This window comes from Lemur catta, chromosome 26 (assembly GCF_020740605.2).
Source record: "Lemur catta isolate mLemCat1 chromosome 26, mLemCat1.pri, whole genome shotgun sequence".
Classification (NCBI taxonomy): domain Eukaryota; kingdom Metazoa; phylum Chordata; class Mammalia; order Primates; family Lemuridae; genus Lemur; species Lemur catta.
Window position 1 is genome coordinate 4595315 of NC_059153.1, and position 24447 is coordinate 4619761.

Genomic DNA, 24447 nt, shown 5'->3' on the forward strand with positions numbered 1-24447 from the left:
ATATTGTCTATCTGGAGTAGATTTGGTTAATTACAGACTTCAGCCAAGCTTCAAACATTCCTATCATATAAAAGTGTTGAACTACGTGGTGTAAAAAGTCTATGCAAGATGGTGGATAGAAAGTGTTCCTTGTGCCATTTTATCTTCACTTTTACAATTCGGGGACATCATGTTCTCATAGTCCAAGCAATCAGGATCAAATCTAGTTCCTTTGCAAATCTTGAGGTTAGCAAATGCCTTTTTTTAATAAACCTTATCATCTTTAAGCTTCTAGAAGCTTCTACACCAGTCCCAGGATAAATTTTGGTTTTTACTCACCTCAGGAAAGCTTGCTTTCTTAATCTCGTTTCTCTAAGACATTTGGTCCATGGTGGCTATGTGTCATGTCACATCACATGGCAGTTCTGGAGTGGTTTTCTGTATTTGTCAAGATCTTTGTTGTGGTGTCCAGATTTGATTTGGTTTCTACCCTTTGCTGGCACGCTTTTTGCTTTACTATGCTGTGAGTATGCAGAATTTGGATCAGTATGCCACATGCCACAAGCTTTACTTCCTTGTCCTTTATACGTAAGGGAAAGAGTGTTGGCATATTGCTACATTTCTAACATCATTACTAACATTGCTAACATAATGTTACATATCTTGCATCCTCTACTAACATGATTTCTCCCCTTATACTGACCCTTTTGTTTCTATCGAGACTCTAATAATTGAGATGACCAATGGAAAGAAAACAGTTGTAAATGCAAAAAAAAAAAAATGTATCTTACCCAAAGTCTTTTGTACTTTGCTTTTATTAATGCTTTTCTGGAGTATTCATTCATTATTGAGGCAGTTGATTTTGTTATTATTGATCATCGTAATATTTACTTAGTTCTTTAAAAGATGCTCTAATTTGCATGGTTTGCATACATTTGCATATACAATTAAAAAGTCTAACGTCAAATAGGCAGTGCATTTTCATAAAAAGAATATGAAAATATGGAAAACATCGATTTTTATGCTAGTTCTGTAATTAGCCAATTATCCTTGAGCAAGTTAACAATCAAATGTAATCTGTGATTTCTTCTTCTAGGAAGGGAACATTTGGACCACATTTTATCCAGGGTAGCCTTTAGAGACAGCAAATCAATTGAATTTCATTGAAGGATTTAAAAAGAAAAAAATAGATTTTCTAATAATGTACATTGTATGGACATTCTGCTCATTCATTCCTTAAATGAATAATTATTGAGTTCCTACTTGGTGCTGTGAACACTGGAAATATAACAGTTAATGAGACAGGTTAGGTCTCGAGACTCACAGAGATGCGAGTCTACAGTAGCCAGGGGATTAGGTTAGCAGTGTGCGGGTAGAAGTTTGATAATAGGTTCTCAAAACAAAGCAAAACAAAACACCTGGATTTGTGGCTTTGCCTCTGCTGATTTCTGTGGTGTAAAATATTTCCACCATGATTCGGAGACACCAGCATGATATGACTAAGTGCAGAATTGGGAAGAGATGTGCAACAATGGCTCTCCTTAGTGCATACTACCTGGGTCCAGCAAAGCCCAGGAGTAGGTACAATAGTGGATGATACCACTGAGATTCCCTTCCTTCCCCGTAAGTTAAAACGCGCTCTCATTGCATTGTTAGGTTCTTTCCATTCTGGTTATAGCTAAAAGCACTACATCCCTCTTACCAAAGGCAAAATCAAGTAGGAGGTAAATACTGAAATCCAGGGCTGTGGTCTGGAATTGGGAGGCCAATTCTGGAGCCATCATATTCGATTACTGAAACAAAGGAATATGGTTTGCTTCTTAAATACTTCCGCCCTTTGAAAATATATTTAAAAATAGAAAAATGTTTAATTTGTTTCTGAGTGCATTTTTAGGTAAGATAATAGAGCTTCTATCTATGGAATTTAAAAATGAGTATTATTCTTTCATTTCTGTCATAAAGTTCGATTTAACCACAAATATTCTAAATGTAGTATATTCTGTCAAGAATTTTCTCTTGATCTTCTTATTATTTTTCTCATTTATATAAGGTTTTCATCATCTGGAGAAAAGCAAAATCTAGAGAGGCTTTGGGGTAATGAAAACACAAATCTTACCCACTGTTTCTCCCTACCATTTTGACAGCCATTGAAACATTTTGCATCTCATTGGCATTCTCATTATTGACCAGGTTCTAGTATGAAACACTGAGCCATTTTCACCAGAACCCTCTGCTGGTATCTGTAGAAGCTCATTTTCATGTTAAAACATAAATTTTATAGCTAGTTAGAATGAAATTATTAATTCAAGGCATTAATTGTTAATTATTAAAATTATTAATTAAGAGCATTATTCTTTTCTGGTTTTAGGCTTATTTATTATTTAAATGTGGGGATACCCCCTACTAAGATTATGTTTAAGATATTAAAATACATATTTCAATGCAAACAATAAAAGTATACAAAAAAAGTTAAAAGATGATGAACAAAAAAACAACACATCAGAAATAGGGATCACTCTTGCGACTTGTTATTATATGTAATAATTAAAGTAATAACAGTAATGGCTACCAACTGTCATGTGCTTATGATGTTCTGGGCACCCTGCTCAGTACTTTGCAAACATGACCCTATTTCATCGTCCTAACAACTTGCGAAGTATATATTATTTTCTTGCGGAGAAAATATAGAGGTCTTCATTTGAGAAATGAGACTTACCAAAGGGAAAAATGGATTTCAACAGAGTCATGTAACTTGACCTAGGTGCACGGCCAGGTAATTAGCAGGGCCTGTGTTAATATACAGACTTCAGGATACCTCGCTGGAATGATGATCTAAGCAGAGAGCGAGCAAAGGAAGAATTAGAGAAAGAAAAGATTGTAAGAAGCGAATGCTGTGGGTTACCAGTAGATAAATGGTGTCCAACATCCGTTGACCTCCCCTTTTCAGAATTATCCACATCCGGGTGGATGAACTGATTCTAGTGTAGAAAAAAGAGAACCCAAGGAGGGTGCTGGAATACAAAACTTTGACAGGAATTTTTTGGCATTCAGTTGATACTATACTTTGTAGAAAGATATTCAAAATCCGATCAGAGTTAGCCTCCTGGGCAACTTGAATTGGATATCATCACCATTCACACATCTTTTATAAAGCCAGATCCATGGCATCATTAAATGTAAGATTTAGAACCAATTTAAGATTTATCCTTCCTTGCTGTTCTTTTGGGTATATTAAATGTTCTCCATAATGTTCCTGTCGTTACTCTGAGAGTATTTTGGAGGTTTCAACGTGATTAGACAAGGACTATTTCATGTAATTTGTAGAAAATGATACACTACCTTTTCTAAAAATGATGTAGGGCAGCTCCCCTCCCTCCTCCCTTTTAAACAAAGCTGTAAGTTAAATAGGGTAAGAGAAATCACCCCCATTTTATGTGTCACAAAGCTGGGCCCCAAGCAGTCACTGTGGTGGCTGATCTGAGGTTCACCCCAGAGCTCCATGACCCCAGAGTCCACAGGCTGAACCCTTGCGTGTGATACTTCCATTCACTATGTGGGATTTTCCAAACCCTAGATCTTGACGAAGCCCCTTGACTATGTTTGAGAAATCAGCTCTATCTAATTGTTGTGTAACTTATACAGCAACTAATGCTCTGTAGTTCCACTCCAGGGTCCTGCTCTCAAGGTACGAAAGTGTAATTCCTTTAATCACTTTGCCAGCACGATTTTTTAGGCTCCAATCTGGCAAACTTTAAAACAATCTCAACGACAGTAGTTAAATGTTTTTTTTTTTTTCTGGAAAGGCAGTCTTTTCATGTTAATTCTCAGATCCCCAAAACTGCAAGGTTTTGAATTTTGGTTACTCGGTATCTTAATATTAGCTGAATAGATTGATTTCACAAAGCAAAGAATCATTATCAGTCAAGGGGTCCTAGCCAAAAACCAATGGCACACTGAGCTTTGATCATTTGGTTAGAGATTATGAAAGGTTCTATTTATACTACTGCGCATAGACTGTCGGGAAGATACAAGGCATAGTGCAGTATTTCGGGGCTAGTAACAGCAGGGCTCGTTATCAACGCAGACCTAAAAGGGGAGCAGAGGAAGCTCCTAGGACTTCAAATGGGAGAACTCTCTGGAAAGGCTGCACTGGGAGCAGCATAACCTTTGGGAGATCCCTCAAAGAGTCCCTTCCCATTGGCCAAACCCAACCAGAAGCCAGAGGGCAAGGCAGCCCACCCACTCATGCCCCTTAGAGGGGCCAAGTCTGCAGGGACACAGAGCAGGGAAGAGGGGAGGGTAGAACATGAGTCTGGAGGCACAAATGGAAGACATAGAAATCCCAGCACCTCAAACCAGAAAGAGTGTTGTAATTCAGAGGAATTATTTTTATTAGGAGGAAAGCATAACCTAGAGAGAGTGTCCTGGAAGCAGAGACACAAAAGACAGACAGGCCATTAGAGTTCTGGATCAATCAGAAGCTCCTGAAATCCTCACAGTTGCCCTCCATCCATCGTTTTCTCTCATTGCTACCTACCTGGTCCACATCTCTCATTGTGACAAATCTATGCCTTAATTTATGTACTCGGGGAGATTTCATTTTCTCTCTCACTTCTTGCCTATCGTTACTTACATTTTGCCTTGTATTTCCCAGCCACTCTGCTTATTTGATCATGCCACCCTAAAGAGAAATAAAATGTAAAAGACAGAGAGCGCTTGGGGATTGCTCTGGAATCAGAAGCTACCCCAGAAGCATTAAGTAAGGTCCGAAAGTTTTATAAAGAACATAACACATAGCTGTACCACATTGTGTTTGACACAGTTATAATCCCTTTTATTAATAATAAATTGCTTCTCTAGGAAATAACTATGTAATTTGTAAAATGTTGACATATATGTGTGGAAATCTTTAAAAGAATATGAAAAAACAACGCTTCTCTTTTGCAAGCATCAGGGAGTATTTCTGGAGAATTTATGAAAGGACTGACCATTCAAGAGAGAACGTATCTTGACGAATCACACCAAGAAGGATTTTTAGGTTAAGAGTGTATGAGAACAACCAAAATGAAAATGGTATAACCTAATGTAATCCTCGAAAGTGGTTCCGGTGAGGAGGGCTCTAAAGTTCAAAAAATGCAACATACTCTGTTTTTCCGTCTTCTTGAATATGCAAACACAAGACCAGAAGCCAGTTTCATGAATGGGACTCTCTCCTGCTCTCTCCCGTCTCTGTTTTGTCTTCTCCCCTTCCTCTCTCGCTCTCTGTCAAGATCTCTTTCCGACTTGTTTTCCGTTTCACTCCCCTTCTTTTCTGTCATTTAACTAACTGCAATTTTGTCACTTAATTATTGAGTCATCAGGATTGAGCTCAGGAAACTCCCTCTTTATGGTTGCAATAGATGCAATTTTGGTTTAAAAAGAAAGTGAACTTGGGTCTGATTCTTTAATTTTTTTCGGCAGGATGGGTTGACACCACTTCATTGTGCTGCGAGAAGTGGGCATGACCAAGTGGTGGAACTTCTGTTGGAAAGAGGTGCCCCCTTGCTAGCAAGGACCAAGGTGAGCCATTATGGGTAAGGTGGGATCCAAAGGCCTCTTTAAGGCACTTCTTTGATAATCTCTATTCTTCCTGAAATCAAAGCATCAGCCAGGCACTTTCTAGTTATTCAATATTTGTATGCCAGGAATAGGAATCTATATCAAACTGATTTAAAATTATTATAATTAACAAGTTTATGCATTAAGATTATCAACATAAAAATAAACAATGTAGAGACAAATCTCTAAATTTAATATTTTGTTTGGGAAGAATTGCAATTTGGGGCATACGCTTCAGACTGGGTGGTCTTCAGTGTATCAGAAGAACAAAGAGAAGGTTAGAGGTTAGAAGGTTATGACCAAGGAGAAATGTTACGTAATTGCTCTTTGAGAAAGTTCATTAGTGCTAGTAAGGCTTTGGGGAACGGATGGGCCGTGGCGGTAGATAAAATTAGTCCTAGAGTTGTAGCAAGTTATCTCAGAAACTGTAGACAAAGCTGGTTTCATGTTTTACAACAAGCAGTTTCATCAGTTAGGCTTGCAGAGAATTATATTCTTGGAGCAATGTTTTGTACCTTGAGTAATTTTTTTCCCCCTGGCTTCTTGACTGTATTTTGGTTGGGTATGACAAGAATGACTCAATTCTTGTGATCAACTTTCACAAGATGTATTGACTTATTCTTGGTGACTGTAATGTTCTCATTAGAGTGGTAGGTGATTCTTCTAGCCAGCCTCTCAGTTTGGTTACTGTAAACCCTCTATAATTTCTGTGTCTAACCTCCCACCGCCAACCACCCCTTCTGTGTTTCTGCTGTTGATCTTATTCTAGAATTAAGGCTAAAGCTGTTTGGGGCAGTAGCAATGATGACAGATTTAGATTATCCTCACATTTAAAAGCTATGAGATCCTTGACACATGGTCCACAGTGGGCTCACAGTCTTCTAGACTTTAACTGCCTGCTCTCCCCAAGCCCAGTTCAAGTCTCAAGTCTCATAGGAATCACAGAATTTCAGAGCAACATGGACCTAAGAGATGACCAAAGTCTCCTTACCTCCCTTATCCACATACTTACTCCTCCTTCCCCTGTCTCCCTCTCTACTGGTAAGAAAATGTTGGTAGAGAGATTCATTGAATGTGGACTTCTATGTACAGAATTGGGTACAAATAATTTGAGCATCAGCTATCACTTATTTTCATATATCTAACGTTGCCCTAATAGTTGTAAAATCAGGCTGACTTGCCATGTGTACTATGTTTTCATTCATAAAAGACATGCTAATTTGTGCTTATGCCTATGATAGCATAATTACGAAATTAAATGTTCTCTTAGCTTCCTTCTCCACCAGACATAATCTGGTATGTGTTCTGCTATTAAATGGAAATTAGTTTTTTCCCTGATACTAATTGTGCTGAAGATTAAGAATTGACTTCGCCGTGTTTTGCAAAACCTGAAAATAATGAAACAAAAAAAAAAAAACGTGGACTTGGTTTTGTTTTGTTTTTGATGTGCAGAATGGGCTGTCTCCACTACACATGGCTGCCCAGGGGGACCACGTGGAATGTGTGAAGCACCTGCTACAGCACAAGGCCCCCGTGGACGATGTCACCCTGGACTATCTGACAGCCCTCCACGTTGCTGCACACTGTGGCCACTACCGCGTAACCAAACTCCTTTTGGACAAGAGAGCCAATCCGAACGCCAGAGCCCTGGTAAACCTGGCCCAGTCCACGTTAACTGAGTACAGATTGAGACAAGCAAACCCACATTCATTGGCCAATGATGCCTGCCCCAGAATGCAGGGTTACAGATATGTAGTTAATCCTACTAAGTCTGACCCTCCACAAGCCACCTGCCTACTTCGTATCTTCATAGTTTGCTATGAAATGCTGATGAGCAGGGATGTTTTAAGAGCATACCAAGGTAACATTCCAGAAACTAGCGAGTTACAAACAGATAGGAAACCTCTGGAGCGATAAGCAATTTGAAATGGAAAATACAAGTTGAAAAGTAGGAAATGATAAAATAACTTCTCGGTCCCTTCAGATAAAAGGTAGAATATAGGTGTGAAAAAGTTGAACTTTATTAATCTCTTTTTGGAAAACAAAAAGATTTTAAAATTGTGAATATATTTGACTATGTAAGATAGTATAAAATGTGAGCTTGGGAAGAGATTTTCATTATTGACTTGACTTACCCAACCGTAGACTGATGGAAAACGGTTACCTGGCATATCACTGCTTTGGGAAGCATTTTATTTATTAAAATCACTCCAGGAATTGCTCAAGAGAAAACTGCAGGAGGCTGTCCCTAGAACAGCTTCTCTGTCTCCCAGGGCCTGATGTTGAATAAATCTTTCTTGCTTCACTTATATGCTAACAATAATCACTGGAAGTATTAGGCAAGCACTAATTTGTGCCTCTTTTTTCCTGATTCTCACACTAAAAGCAAATCCTTTTTTCTATATGTCTACATGGTTTATGTCAGTTAAAATTTGTCTTTAAACAATCAGTATTTGTTGTTATTAGAATAATAATATTCTATTATTATTAGACTCATCAAATATTAAATATTATTTTTATTGGAATTTTCCCATTGGAATCAATCTATTAATAATAACCTGGGAAGCTAATGCACTTTCAGGGGTATGTGCAATGATGTGAGGATATTTATTTTCTCACAGGGAGTTGAAAATGTTAATTTCCAATTGGATGGTGGTCAATAAGCTTATAAAATATCACAATCTAATAATTGCAAATATTTTAAGCGCTGCATGTGCATGTGGCTATTTACATCTGGCATATTATATAGCTCATAAACAGGGGAAATGACTTCACAAATTATTATGTCTGTCACTCCATTGTGAAGAACAAGATATCATCAGCTTAAATAAGACCATGTGCTTTCCTGAGAACTGCTCGTGTATGAAAATATTGATTGATGACCAGTCTACATTGGGACCTGCAAAACTGTTAACTGGCAGAATAGATACAACTCAACAAGGGATCATTGTTCAAATAAACAGATAAAAAATATAATACGTAATGAGTAAGCAATGGGCTAGTTTACAAATTTTTACTTAATTTCCTCAACTCCTGGGAATTCCTTTGCCTAGTTCGCAAAGTTAGAAAGTACCTTGTAGACTTCTTCCCCACATTCCTTTACCCTTAAGAGTTCTCTCCTTCCAGCTAGTCCAGAAATTCTCTATACTTGAAAATATTCAGGAACTTAATAATCACTTCTTCATAAAATAAAATTTATCTGATTGGCATATATGTTATAAAAATTTAACATAAAATATAACTTCTGGATATAAATACTATCAACATAAATAATGATTTCTAATTTGAAACAGCTCCTTTCTAAAGAAAACAGTAGCACAGTTGAAGATTTTATTACAACGAAGTCATGTTCTTAGATTTTTGAAGCAAAATAGATGAACAATTCTTAAGCTCTGAGAAATGTCCAGAATCACCAGAAGGATACACACTTATCTTCAATGCATCTTCAAGTTATTTCATAACCCGATCAATCAATATACCTTAAAACATCTTAAAAATTCTAAAATATAATTGCTCCTCTATTTTTCCTTCTTTAAGCGGTAGGTCCCATATTTTTCTGCCCTTTTGTTTCCTCTGTAACCACACAAACTGACTTACACACAGGCCCACCACATGTGAGCCAAGTTCAGTGCCTACAGGAACACACCGCCATTTTTCTTTCCAAGCCCCAACACCTGCAGGGTTTGGAGAAACGGTAGCATTCTGTGACGATGTGACATTATTGCCTGCAGCGTGTCAGCATGGAGTTGCGTGAGAATGGTTTCTGCATGTTTTCCACTAACTTGATTGTCTTTTGCACAGAACGGTTTTACTCCCCTGCACATTGCCTGCAAGAAAAACCGCATCAAAGTCATGGAACTGCTGGTGAAATATGGGGCTTCGATCCAAGCTATAACAGAGGTAGAACAATGTTTCAGCTTGTCACGAAGCCTCCCTTCTCTGACTCCTTCCCCCCGTTCCTTTCACCCATCTCTGTCCTCTTCACTCAAGTTTGATTTTCTCTGAAGAAGCCCCAAAGCCCCCACCGGTGCAGAGGAGTAAAACTGCTGTTGCTCTGTTTCGCAGTCTGGCCTCACACCGATACATGTGGCCGCCTTCATGGGCCACTTGAACATTGTCCTCCTTCTGCTGCAGAACGGAGCCTCTCCAGATGTCACTAACATTGTGAGTATGGCTGGGGTCAGGATAACCACAGGGAGGAAGAGCGAGAGGAGCGGAGCGTGTGGGTGTGTGTAGGTCTGTTTGTGTGCACGTCCCCAAGGTGAGCAGGCCAGCTTTGAGGAGGGCCCGCATAATAACACAGCGATGAAGTAATGGCCAGCACTTCACTGCAAAGAACCTGGGTAGGGTAAGACGCATTAGAAAATAAAACGGCAGCTATCGAATGAGACAGCGTAAGCTTCCTGGTGCAGCTGGATCGAACTTGCATCCTGAATGCATTTATTAAAACAAAATACATCCTCAGACATTCACCCAAGTAAATGTTAGCGCTTAGAACTAAAATGAATCATATTTTCAACAGCAACTGATCCGACCGTTGTTACTAATTTTTGGTGTCTCATTCCATTTAAGTCATGGAACAGGATGTCAGATTTCACTTTTGACTTGTGTTCACTCTCAAATTCTCGTTTCTCTGTGTTTTCCACACTGAATCTGTGCTAAAGTTTCTGATGCAGGGCAGAACCCATTGTGGAAGTCAATTCATTTGATTTTAAATATTATTTAATACCCTCTCTTCATACTATTTAAAAATTGGAGCATAAAACCATTCAAGAATTTAAAGTCTGTTTCTATAAGTTTCCCTAATTACAGCTTTGCACAGTTTTACTCTATTAAGCCTAAGAGTAATTTCACAATGTGCCAATTTGAGTTTAATTTCTAATCTCTTCTTAGAACTTTAAAAGAAATCATCATTTTTTTTTTAAACAGATGACCACCTTCCTTTTTTAAAATTAAGACCTGAACAGACTTACATATAGGCCAGCAACTTCCAAGAAAAATTCTCTGTGTACATGCCCACCTGGGTTTTTTTTCCCCATCATTCCTAATTTGCATCCCAATTCCTACGGGATTACAGGAGCAATAATGATACTATGTTAAATTATGTTATCATGTTATAATAATAACATGTACCACTATATTCTAAGGGGCACTTTATTGCAATTCCCTAGGTTAATATTTCTTAGGAGAGATTTTTACACAATGTTCAAAGAATAATCCACATAAAATGGTTGTAAGATTCTGCAGCCACTCTTAATTTGCTTCTTAACTAACCAATTCCAAATCTTTTGGTGATTATGGAGTTCCAATATGCTCTCCTCTGTTAAAAAAAAAAAAAAAAAGCTATAGAGGCTACATGTAGATTTTCATATAAAAATATTTAACGCATTAGTTGAAACAATAAAACTCCGATGTCCTTTCAGATTCTTAAAGACTCCCAAATTTGGCAACTGCTACATTAAACTTGAACTTCGAACCGTTGGTCATTCTAAAGTTCTTCATTTTGTTTTTTATCTGTTCATTTGTCCATTACATTCTCTTTCCCTCCAGCTCACTCAAAACAAATACTTGAGAGGCACATACCAATATAATTCTCTCCCCATCACGTTGCCTAGTTATTTTTTATTTGTTTATTTTATTCTTGTAAGATATGTCTTTCAGGAGAAGATATCTCCAGACAGGGTTGCCCAGTAAAATATAGGACACCCAGTTAAATTTGAACTTCAGATAAACAATGAATTTTTTTTTTTAGTATAAATATGTCCCGTCAGTAGTTGAATTATACTAAAATGGTTATGCATTGTTGGTCTGGAATTAAAATTTAACTGGCCATCCTGTATATTTCTTTGCTAAATCTTAGAAATCCTGCGTTTAGAGGAATTTAACTCTTCTCTAGCAGGGGGATGCCTGTGAACTTGTGTATTCTCAGAACGTGAGGATATGGCTACTGAATCCAAAACTCTCTGCAAGTCGATTAAGGAACCGTGTGAACACTGACTGCCTGCTTGCCTTGTGAGAGCTGGCCATTTCCTGACCGCAAAGCACCCCACCCTCGAAGCCTTTGTGTGTTGCCTGAGATCGTGTTGCATCTTTGAATGCAATGCTGTGTGTTGTGCTTTGATGCTTTTCCAACCCGACGCAGCCACGGTGGAGGTCGATGTAGCTGTCAGCAGAGTCAGTCTGAACAACTGAGAGGAGTGGCATGAAATTTACTTAGTCCCTGCTTTGGACGTGAGCGTATTCATTCTCTCGCCAGTCTTGTTTCTGTCTGAAGATTCACTCAAAGTGTGAAGTGTGCCAATAACCCAGTCACGTGCAGAGAAGCTGTACTGAGAAGCTCCTTTGCCAGAAGGCTTAGAAATGCACTTTGAAGCCCAGAGTGCTGAACTGCCAGTTTACAAGGCATCTATAATCCAAAGTAGTCACTGCCAACCAGGGAGGCAGAAAACCAAGCACTTTTAGGACTGTTGAGAGTAGAATGCAGGATGTTACAGTTTTCTCATCTACCTGTAACAAACCAATGGGTTCGTGATAAAGTTCAAGCTTTATATCATGTTTAAAAATTTCCCCCGATCCTTAAATTCCATTCGTTTATGATAAAAAAAAATGAATAAGATGGGATACCCAACCACCAAGAAATGGAAGTTATTAATTACAACAATATACACTATCCTTCATTTTCTTATTTATACTTATGTATAATCAATGGTAATATAAATATAAAATAATAAGGGCAATTTAAACAAAACTTTGTTACCCTGGAGTCATTAAACAAGAATTAAACATAATCATTGTTAAAAAGTGGAGAAACTTTTCTTTGAATAAAAAGTTTAATAGTTCAGGTTTCATTTCAAATGTGTAAAAACCATAAAAAATAACTTATTTTAAGTAGAAAATAAGGGTTTTAGAAATATTGACTAGTATTGGAAACAGTTTTTAGATTTTGAAAACCCCTTATTGATAAAGCGTAGCTGACAAAATAAATATGTAAATTCATCATTGAGTAGGAGCGCCTGGCACTTCTTTGACTTAATTTCTCATAAGAAAATGTATTCTTGCCTTCATTTCTACCAACATTAGTAAAATTGCTAGCCTTTTAGCCTTTGCCCTCTGTATCCATGGGTTCTGCACCTGTGGACTCAACTAACCTCATTGAAAATATTAAAAAAATAATAATAATATAACAATTAAAAAATGCAAATTTTAAAAATACAGTATAACAACTATTTACATAGCATTTACATAGTAGTAGGTGCTATAAGTAATCTAGAGATGATTTAAAGTATACCGGAAGAGGTTCGTAGGTTGTATAGAAATACTACACTGTTTTATAGAAAGGATTTGAGCACCTTCAGATTTGGGACTTGGCGCCGATCCAGAGGGATGATTTTAGTTAGAAGATCTTAGCCTCACCTATTGAGAGATAGATTTTAAATGATATAGAAACCCTGGTTGCCCAAGGAAGCAAACTCCAACCATATACGTCTGAAGTCTGAAGACAAATAGTGCTTCTCCAATAGTATGTCATTTTATAAAACAACATACTCCAGATAGATTTACTTGACAAAAGTCAAAATTTGTCATCACCAAATAAGGCCACTAGAGGATAAATGAGTCATCAGCAAAGAAGAGCAAATTAGATTAGACATCCAATTTACTGTTTTCACAATCAAATCATTTGACATGAATTTCTCTTGACTTCAAAAGGAACGGATTGCTAAATACTGGGGAAAATGGACTGAGCCTTGTACCAAATTGAAGTTCCCCTTACAGCTTCTAGACTTAAGGGTCTGTTTGCTGTGCAAGGAATGAGAAGAAATTATTCACTGGAGTTTGTCAGAAATATCCAATGACCACAACTGACTTTAAAATCAATTTAGTTTATTTGGAATGGTTTGCTTTACTTGGTTGAAATCAGCCTTAGTTTCTAGAATAGTTGTGGTAAATCAATCTGCAATAATTTTTACTCCAATATCTTGTTCTGTGATAGCTGTGAAATTATTTGAATGAATGAAACCCTGCCTTCTTTACAACTGTTATACATATGGTTTTAAATTACGCTGATTTTTAAAAACCTCTCTCTTAGAGGGAGTAGAGTAATCACTGGCTTCTCGATGAGAAAATTCCCTTGATCTGTCCTTATCCTTCATGCACCATTTTCTGAGAAGTGTGTCATACCTGGTGGGGAACGAAGCTACTTGAAGAATGACGGGATGCCCCGGGCAGCCTGCCTCAAAAGATGACACTGTTGACAATGACTTTTCTTGTCTCTAAAATAATTGTCTGTAATTAAATCTGCTGATTAACCTTAAAGAGGGGACCTCGTGAGCAAATCAGATTTCTCGTATGAATCGTCATTGCCTACAAAGACACATCAGATGTAAAATAATAGTTTATTTCTGATATAAATTTTGAATTTTGCAAAGAAATGATTAATGGATGGTACAAGTGATGTGATTTTTTGCAATGTAGTGACTTGATCTTCAGCACCTAGTCTCTCACTGAAATGGGATCAAGTGGTGACAGCATAGTTAAGTACCACAATGACAGGTTTTTGGTTTGTAGGGTGAAAGATCACTTTATCACCAAAACCAATTTAAGTTATGCTAGGTTGATTGTGACGTTAAACCTCAGGGTATCCCGGATGTTTGGGTAAATTTACAAGTTTGTTCTGGATTGAAAAAATAAATTAAATAAACCTTCGTTTATCCTTGTAAAGTTGGAGAAGAGACTAAACTATATTTTTCCAGACTAAGTAATTATGCTTTTTAGTAGATTTCTTAAAACCTTGGCTATATTGCTGAATTTCACAAAAGGGGCAACTTTGTACTGTACCACCCAGAGCAGTGGGTTTGCTTATGACTCGACAATCTTTGTTTCCTGGCAGCGTGGAGAGACGGCCCTGCACATGGCAGCCCGGGCCGGGCAGGTAGAAGTGGTCCGATGCCTCCTGAGAAATGGTGCCCTTGTGGATGCCAGAGCCAGGGTAGGTGCCGGTGCTCTGGGGCCGTCTATGCAGTCCCTGAGTCCTAGCTGTAAAAGAGGGGGTGATTCTTCAGTTCCTCGCTTTGAAAACGCCACGCGCTATAAGTGAAAGCGTCCATCCAATAACAGTGTTTTAGGCAAAAAAGAAATGCTATATGAGCAAATACACACAGTGAAAAATGCACCCCAATTTCAGAAACCTTAACATTTGAAAAAACGTACAATTTAGCATCTAAGAAATATGACATTGACTAACATTTTCATGTTTTTTGACCTAGTAGAGCACTTTCACATACCTTTATGTTCATGAATTTTTAAATATAACCTGTATTATATAGACGCTATTATACATATTACAATTTATTTCTTGCCACCAAAACCAATCACAGTTCCGGTCATTCCTTACTAGTTACTTAAAAGCAAATTATACTCAAAGTTATAATGTTTTCCATTCATCCGTTTCATGTCCCTCCTTTTTATAATGATGCCTACTTATTTTTTTTTTTTTTTTTTGAGACAGAGTCTCACTCTGTCACCCAGGCTAGAGTGCCGTGGAGTCAGCCTCGCTCACAGCAACCTCAGACTCCTGGGCTCAGGCGATCCTCCTGCCTCAGCCTCCCGAGTAGCTGGGACTACAGGCATGCACCACCATGCCTGGCTAATTTTTTCTATATATATATTTTTTTAGTTGTCCATATAATTTCTTTCTATTTTTAGTAGAAACAGGGTCTCACTCAGGCTGGTCTTGAACTCCTGACCTCGAGCGATCCACCCCCCTTGGCCTCCCAGAGTGCTAGGATTACAGGCGTGAGCCACCGCGCCCGGCCTTACTGTTTATAATGATGCTTCTTACTCTGATTTTACGTATTTAGACATTCTACATTTCCACTATTCCAAAATAGAATTGGGGCACTAGAGATTGCTTGATCAGACTTTTCCTGTTTCTAATCACTTCTAATTCCTTCACAGGTTGATTTTTCCTTCTTCTTTTTATTTTTTTTAAATTGCACTTCCCAGTTTCTTTTTTCATCTTCCTTTACACTGAATACATCAGTAATTTCTATCACTGTACTGTATTTTCTATTTCCTTTTCCACTTTGTTCCGTTAACTTTCGCCCTAGCATCATTGGGATTCTCATGAACTAGTTAAATGATTTTCTGCTTTCCAGACTTTCTTAATAACATTTGCTAACTCGCTGAATTTAATAGGCATGTTTTTGGTAAGGGTTTCCACAGATCTTCATGCAGAATCTGGTGACGAACTGGCAGCCTTGACACTACTCTTGTTGTTTTAGTTTTAAATCTTTCTATCCATTGTACACGTAGCGTAATTTATGTTCTTTGTTCATCATCATTTGTATGTTACATTTTTATATGTTTCGAGCTTTTGTTAGTCAACCGTATTCTTCCCCTGCCATGACCCATTTCTTGTTTTCTTTGAAGGTTACCTGGCTTTCGGCTATGTTAAAAATATCTCTGAGGTCAACCAATGCACTCTGAGTATCATATACTTCACTATTTTTACCAGAAATTGTGTTGATGTCCTGTTGATTTTTTGCAATTGGTATTTAATAACAAAAGTTTTCCATTTTTCTGTCTTAAAATAAAACCCTTTAATGTTTTTCTGTTCAAATTTCAATTTTTTTCTACTTTATTGGAAATGTATGCATTTTTACGTATTTCTCCCAAATTTTCTATATTGATGTCACCTTTTATTATAGCCTCACACCATTTTGGAAACCCTCTGAAGCCCCTTCCCTGAAAACCCCACTAGTTACAGACTCTTTCCTTTGAAATCTTATGACATTTATTTAGTTAACACATAGATTCCATCAGTTCTACCTTTTTACTTCTCTTTTGCAACTACATTTAGTATCGTGGTCTCTATATAGGAATGAGTAGCTCTTAATTCTTTATTCCTCCTAATTTAAATAGCAAATTTCCTGTTATCTTTTGTTTATTTTTTCTTTTCAGCTCTACCACCTATTCTAAGATGCAACTGAAATTCCTTCCCCAAAGCATCCTCCTGTTGTGAACAGGAAAAATATTAATACCATAGTCTCATGAAGCAGTGCTCGCCAGGGGTCAATATGCATAAACATCACCTGGGACCCTGTTAAAATGCACATTGTCACTCAGTTCTGCAGTTCTAGCAAACTCCCGGGTGACGTCAGTGCTCATGATCCTGGGATCATACTTTGAACTGCAGGGAGCTAGGGTTTGCCTTTTCACGTGTTCTATTTAAGGTGCACTTTCACCGTGAGTTTTTGATTTTCATCTAATCCTTTAATGTTTCCCTGGAACTCTTTGATTTAGTCAACATTCGTACAGAGCTTTATCCTTCAGAAAGCATCTGAGCACAAATTATCTTCTTTTCTACACAGAGCCACCCTGTGTGGTAGAGTGGCTTAGGGCCCTAAAATTCAAGATTGTGCTGACTGGCACAGAGTTAGGATGAGAAAGGATTGCTCCTCTGGTTCTGTACCTTTCTGCTGACGTGATCACCTCTCGTTTCAAATGCAAGGAGAGCCCTTCTCTGTCCCATCCAAAGAAACCGCTGGTTTCTGATGAGTCACATTCCATCTCTGATGACTATGACCAGGATATAGGACCAAGCCTGAGCTCATGTCCATTCATGCAGCCCATTTATGAGATGGGGTGAGATGACTGGCAGCCCTTCCAGAGCCACATGGAATATGGGATGTCCACTTCCCTCAAAAGAAGGAGGGCTGTTCCCAGAAGAAGGGTAGAGGGGACACTGGGCAGAAAGATGGACACCGTTTTACCTCTTGGTTTCCCAGCTGACACACAAACACACTTTTGAAAACATCCTCCCTTAACCTAATACCACCGCTCTAGAATTTATCCTTTCCTAAGGAGAAATAGTAAAAAAATTATGCTCATGAGTTACTACATGGAGCTCCAAGGTCAAGATCTCTTGGATAGCCCAAGATCTTCTAAATCGGGCTTAGAAATAGTATTTCATGGTTATATAACCATAGGGCTACGTCATATTTTTGCCTACTCCCAATATATAACAAAAGAAACCCTGTATAATCACAATAATATCTCTAATTTCAGAAGTGCAAGCAGCAGACTCTAGAGTCTACATCCAGAACACCAGACGCAGCCTAAGTTCCTTGGTCAGCCAATGTGTTTGCCCTGAGGCTGGCTCTCAGGAAGGTCCTTTCTTGTCCAGTGTCCTCAACGGACATAACTGGGAGGGCCACCAAGGCCTGCCCATCTGGGAGTTCCCTTGCTCTAAACTTATTCTGTTGGCACCATTATGGGGCCTGGCATCTGCTCTAGGGATTGTGCAATCACAGGGTTGCTAGGCTTAGACTCACTTGCAATTTAGCTCAGAACTTTAGTTATAGCTGCCAGTAGAGTTAGTTCCTGGGAACCCCATAAGTCGGTAACTAATAGCAGAAATCTGTCAAGTTTTTGAACCTTGCCCCAGCCACCGTTATTTCTGTCTCCTTGTAAAAGGAGTTGGGGCCCAGCAAGTTTCCCTAATTTTGGTTGCCTTGGAGTGAAATACAACAGTGGGCTGCAGTAGGAAAGCAGAGCTCATCCTGGTGCTAGTTGTGTCTGCCAGTGGTGCTCCATGGTGGGCAAATTATTGCCTCTCATACTCGGAAGAAGTCCAGGGATCAGGCTCCCCCACTTTTTGACCTCTTCCCATGAATCTTTTTCTTATTAAAGGATTTTTTTTTAATTTCAAAATATTACGGGGATACCTATGTTTGGGGTTACATATATTGCCTTTGTACCGCCTGAAGCACAATTCCCACGAATCTTTATCTTCATCATTTTCTCAATTCTTCACCTTAGCTTAAAGGCACTTTTAGCTTGGGGCAGTAAATTCAACTTTTGCAATTCAACAGGGATATATAATTGCCCCAACCTCAAAAGGTCTTATAGCCCTGGCTACAGATTGAAAGATTTTCGTAGCAACATTTTTGTATGTTCTTTCTTCCTCCACTTTCAGATATGACTGTACCAAAAATTTTTTTAAAAAGTAAGCAAGACATCTGCTTAATATATATATAAAAAAAGTACGTTAATGCTCCGTGGTCTGAGAAACAAGAAACAATAGTTGATAATTTGATGAGTTGCATAGTCACTGCCAATCAAGCATTGCCACTTCTCAGCTACGGATGAAAGGGTCATGATAGCTCCAACTCTCCTCCTTACCCATCGAAAAACACATTTTACAGTGTGTCACTTCAGTACCCACCTCTGTCAAATTCTGCAGGGTGGAGGTCTGAGAAGGTGCATCATAGAAAGGACAGATGTGCAGCATAGCTATTCTCAAGTTCCTTGTTTTTTTTTTTCCTATTGTTGTTGTTTGTTTTGCTAACCATTTATTTTTGTAACTGTTCATTCTCCCCATTGCTCTATTTTCTCCCCTGCACTTCAGAGAAAGATGGATCTTCTAATGTGTCGTCAATCTCCTTTCCTATTGAGAGTCACCTCATCCTGTTAGTTTTCTTAGTCGCCATCTTACTGTGTCTATTTCTATAGGATGTGTAGGCAAAGAAATGTTGTCTTTAGAATCCAATGCCTGAACAGTTCTGTTTTAATAGTTAACTGACCCTGAACAATCCTTGAGGACTCACTCAATTCCTTTCACTTCCTTTGTCTGGAAAATGGTCTAAGAGTAATACATTTTATGCCTTCATTCCAGTTCTAGTATTAAGAATTGGGTCACGTATGCATCATACATGAAAAAAGGTTATAAATGGCAAATTTTCATAAAATCTCAATACTATTACTGAAATCATTGTATTACTATTATTTATTATTTACTTCTCACCACCTTGAAATTCATGCAATGAATGTTATGTCATCTCTTCCTATAGCTCCTTCCTTTTTTTTTTTTTTGTTATAAATTTAAGATACTGCATTTTTTCAGACAAATCTTCCCTGCTCTATTATATCTTTTCTCCATTCATTCCTGGCCTCGGAAGCTAGCCCAGCTTTCTCTTCCTCAGTTTTGTTATGCTGTGCCCTTGGGCAGATTGTAAAGACATGCCTCTTTTCATCCCTAGGGTTACACTCACTCATCTTTTTACAAGAGACAGTGGTTTGGCCTGGTTCTCTTAACACTGAAAACGTTATTCCTGACCACACATTAGAGTCAGGTGATGTCTTGAGCCTCCTCGAACTTGTCCTTCCTGTCCCTTAAACCCAGCTATATCCCCTGTTTTAAAACGAAAAACACTTGGCAAATCGTTCACCCTATTTGCTTCTTGCCAGAGTCCCACTTCATCTTTGAAGTCCCGGATGCAAGTCCCAGACCCATCTGCAATGTTTCCTGAAAAAAAAGTATCTTTTTAAACCAGATTACAATACCTTCTTTATCCAGTTTCCCCTTGAAGAAAATGACCGGCATTTGTATCCTTGGCTTGCTGAATGGAGTAAGAACAAAGATTTTCCAGCATCCTTGTTTCTTTTTCTCTTGATACAGTTCCCAGAATAAATCCTGTCTCTAAGTGGAAACTCCTGGATGAGAATCTAGGTCTTAGGACTTTTGGACTAGATTTCTTTCTTATTCAAAACCATCAGTTGGTTTGTATTTAAACATAAGGGAGGACTGAAGCCTTTAATAAGTTGAAAAATATTTTGGGGAGTACCCAGAAAACAATGACCAAGTTCATGAAAGTACATACTCCTTAAAAAAAATCTAAGGGAGATTTTTGTAACCAAACAGGATACCTCTATAGCAAAATATAAAATAAGCCGCGGTCAAAGTAGCAATGATTTCCTTTTGGATGGGGGTTCCTAGAGATTCCAAGAAGACGTCATGAAACATCTGAGTGAAACATGTTAGCAGTGACATTTGGTCTGCCTGGCACTAACTTTCCACTTGACTTGAGTTGTAGGAAGAACAGACACCTTTGCACATTGCCTCCCGCCTGGGTAAGACGGAAATTGTCCAGCTGCTTCTACAACACATGGCTCACCCAGACGCAGCCACGACCAATGGGTACACACCACTGCACATCTCTGCCCGGGAAGGCCAGGTGGACGTGGCGTCAGTCCTCTTGGAAGCAGGAGCTGCCCACTCCTTAGCTACCAAGGTAAGGAGAGTAGCATCATGACAACACGGACGGAGGGGACTCCTCAGTCAGGGCTCTCTGCCCACTGCACGTAGTATCACAGGGTAGATCTCCCTGAGGCCTCTAACTTACTTCTTCCTCTGAATATTTCAGATTCACTGTCTGAATGATCACAGGCGATTGTGAGATGCCATGTAACATCTTCAGTAAAGAGCCCGAGTTCCATTCTAATTAATGCCAGTGTTGGTTCTAGTACAGATATCTAGTACTTTAACTAAGATGATTTCCATTAAGCAAGGGCAACTTTGTCTTCCCTTTGCATCTTAAAATCTATAATGTATTCTCAAGAGAAAAAAAAAAAAGATTCCCAAATACATCCAACTGGTATTACTAATGAGGAAGAGAATATTGCATTGGATCAGCAGTGTTGTGTTTGCTATGAGTTGTGGTCCTATACTGAAGCTCACCGAACCGTGCGTTTTTTCCAGCCCTAGTATCGGCCATCACCTTTCTGGCCTTCTCATGCCCATTCTAATCTCCAGTCTTCGTCAGCTACACTTGTGCCTGGGGTATTTACAGTGTCTCAGCAGAGCTGGGCTGGAGCATGGCACTTCATTAGTTGTTACTGACATTGAACAAACAATGTACACCAGCCTGAATTTTACTTATGTTCAAAGTTGCATGAGAGGGCAGAGTGATTTTCCATCCACTTTATACATTCTATTTGAAATTCACTATTTGAAGATGACTTAGAATCAAATGAACACACTCACCTTATTGGAGCAAAATAAATTGAGCTAGTATAGAGGAGCAGAAAAATGAGACAAGTGAAAGTCTAGAACAAGTGAATTTACAGGGCAAAATAATTCCCAGAAATGTAACAGTGATTCACGTTAATAAAAAGACCATTTTAATTTACTTATAATGAATAGGCGTATGTACTGCATCCGGGGAAGTTTATAACTATGAGCTAAAGCAATGAGGCGGCATCTGTCCTCTTAGTAGGAGCAGCCCATTATGGCTTATCTGGTTGCTTGTGTCTATAAAAAATATTTTGATATAAGAAATTGATAATTATTCAAATTCTGAGACCTGAAAAGTTGAAAGGATTTTAAAATTTCTTAAAAAAAAAAAACCAAAAAACTAAGCAACAAACATTTAAAAGTAACAAGAACCCAAGAGAGACTTGGTGATTGTCTTAAATAATCAAATAAATAAAATTAAGATAGGTAAAATATAGAAATAGAGAATAATACATAGTTCTTTGTCTTTCAAAGACTTTTTTAGGATTTAAAAAATTTATCTAAATCTTTAGTAAAGTAGGGTAATAAAATAGAACCTGCTAAACAGAACAGTTTGACGGGGCAGCTGACTAGGGCTGAACGGGAGTTGATTCGTTATCATTAAAGCCATTTAAGTGTTTATAAATATCAGAGGGTAAATGAAATCCTGGTGAGATTAATGTAGAGGAAGAAGGGAGATAGATACATGACTCAAGCGATGCTTTCTAATCTTGATTCTGTGATTCTATAGTAAGGATTCTATGTAATTTCGCCTAATAAGAGTTTCCAAATTTGTAAAGTAGTTGGATCACTATTCCAGCAGGAATTTAAGGATAAGGAGTTTATTTTTTATTCCTCACCATGTGGTTTGTCTCAATAAACTCCACTTCACTGGAGTGTCACCACAAATCGTCGTGTGCATGGAGTGAAGGGAAAAGAGCTTCGTATCAGCAAATGTTGGTTTATGTGGACTAATGCAAGAAGGAAAAAAATACTTCCTACATTTGTCCCCATGCTTGGAAAAAGCCAGAAGATTCACTCTCTTTGAAGAATTTATTAGTACCAAATGTTCCAAAGAGAAGCAAAAAGAAAAACATCATCATAGTTCAAAATACTTTGGGGACACTGGGAAAGGGCAATATGGCTTCCTGGGGGACATTGTGTGTTTATGATGATGGCCTCCATGGTCCAGGGATAGGCCATATCTCCAGCCACCTAGTCCAGGCGTATTGGCTGTGTGGGTTTCACATGCCCTGCTCAGTGTTGGAATCCCCCCACTTCCACTGTCATGCCAGAAAAGCATGTGGTTAAACTGTCGGGCCAAGAGGATGGATTTGACATCATGGTGTATGAACTGTGCCACCCTCAAGATCTTAGCCCAGAGACCTATCTGTATGTATAACACACTGCTGATTACAGAGTGTGGCCGTTGGTTAGGTACACAGGACATTGAATGTGCACGTACACAGGGGCTGTCCGCAAAGTATCCAGCCATGGAGATTGTGGCTACGTGGCTACAATGGCTGGATACTTTCCGGACGGCCCTGGCAAACATGTATGTAGGAGAGCAGTCTTTCAAAAACAGTTTTAAAGCTTCCCTCTGTTTAAAAGTCTGGTGTTAATTAACCCAACATCAAGCCAGAAGGGGAATGTATTTTACAAAAGGAACTGGTCTTTTCACACAGTGTGAATCTTCTGGGAAGAGGGACAAACAGTCAGAATGGGAGTGGCTTTTTAATAGCTTTTTTGTTTTTGTTCCGTAGACCATTTATCTTGCCATTTTTGCAGAAAATAGAAGTCAACTAAATCACAAATATTTTTTTTTTTACCACAACTATCAAAACATTTTAAGATTTGAAGAAATTTGGTATTCAGGTGTTATAAAAAGGATTGAAAGAAAGAAAAAGGAGAGTTGGAGAGAAGGAAGGCAGCTGTCGTCTCGATCCTACTAATTTTAGGGGCAATAAAAAAGCTTTTTTCCCCCATTTACAAATTGGAGCCACTTTACTGGCACTAATGACTTTTAAAAATCTCAAACCTATAAAGTCAGATTTCAGCCTCCACGCCCTTAAAATAAAATTTCTTTTATTCCGCTTATCAAACCAAACTTCTTCATGTGAAATTTCATTCTTTATCCTCGTCCTTGTTTATGGCCAACAGATTTAATGCTACTGGTATTTTTTTTTTTCCAAATGGAGAATGAGCATAATTTGCTTGATACGGTAACAAATAAAAACGATCTTGTGACGAGTCACAGAAATAAATAATGCAATTTTACTTTTGTGCTTCGAATTTTCAGAAGGGTTTCACTCCCCTGCACGTGGCGGCCAAGTATGGAAGCCTGGACGTGGCAAAACTCCTCTTGCAACGCCGCGCTGCTGCGGATTCTGCAGGGAAGGTAAAGATTTGCCATGATGTGTTTTAATGACATGACTTAGTGGAAGAGTTGATGGATTTGGAGATCTGTGCAAATATTTTTCTCACTCCTCAAAGGAATATGAGCGCAACTGTTAAAACCATGTCACAAACACATGGTGGAGGTGTCTGTCCATGACCTTCACACACATACACCCCTTCAGTATGAATGTAGCCTTTCTTACATAGCATTTGAGACCATTGGCACCAGCAAGATGTCCTTTGCTAATTCATTGTAAGCTCCGCCGCTTTCAATTTTAGTTATGTTTTTAATAGGAAAGTTATCCAAAATGATTAGGTATTTGTCTATTTTGATTCTTTTTTTTTTTTGGTTTCCATTGACTATATTAATTAATTAACATGGACGTAATCCATATTTCCATGCATCCTCGGAGCTTCAGGGCAGCTAATGCTAATTGATTAACGCTGAAACTTAAACACGCCCTTTGCAGAATGGCCTGACACCGCTCCACGTGGCCGCGCACTATGACAACCAGAAGGTGGCGCTGCTGTTGCTGGAGAAGGGTGTGTCCCCTCATGCCACTGCCAAGGTGAGGACCCCGGAAGAGGGTTTGCAGACATGGGGCGCAGCTAGGATCTGAGAGCACGTGGGGACCGTTCCT

At 38.6% G+C, this 24447-nt stretch overlaps 1 protein-coding gene across 4 annotated transcripts in view; it reads left to right on the forward strand.

The window, feature by feature from the left end:
- Positions 1–24447, forward strand: part of ANK2 (ankyrin 2) — a 396857-nt gene that overhangs the window by 273500 nt on the left and 98910 nt on the right. For all 4 annotated transcript variants that reach the window (XM_045537500.1, XM_045537499.1, XM_045537497.1 and 1 more), the window contains 8 exons: positions 5440–5538; positions 7030–7227; positions 9379–9477; positions 9643–9741; positions 14465–14563; positions 20451–20648; positions 23709–23807; positions 24277–24375. In XM_045537500.1, coding sequence (XP_045393456.1) covers positions 5440–5538; positions 7030–7227; positions 9379–9477; positions 9643–9741; positions 14465–14563; positions 20451–20648; positions 23709–23807; positions 24277–24375 — 990 coding nt within the window. The remainder of the gene's footprint in view (positions 1–5439; positions 5539–7029; positions 7228–9378; positions 9478–9642; positions 9742–14464; positions 14564–20450; positions 20649–23708; positions 23808–24276; positions 24376–24447) is intronic.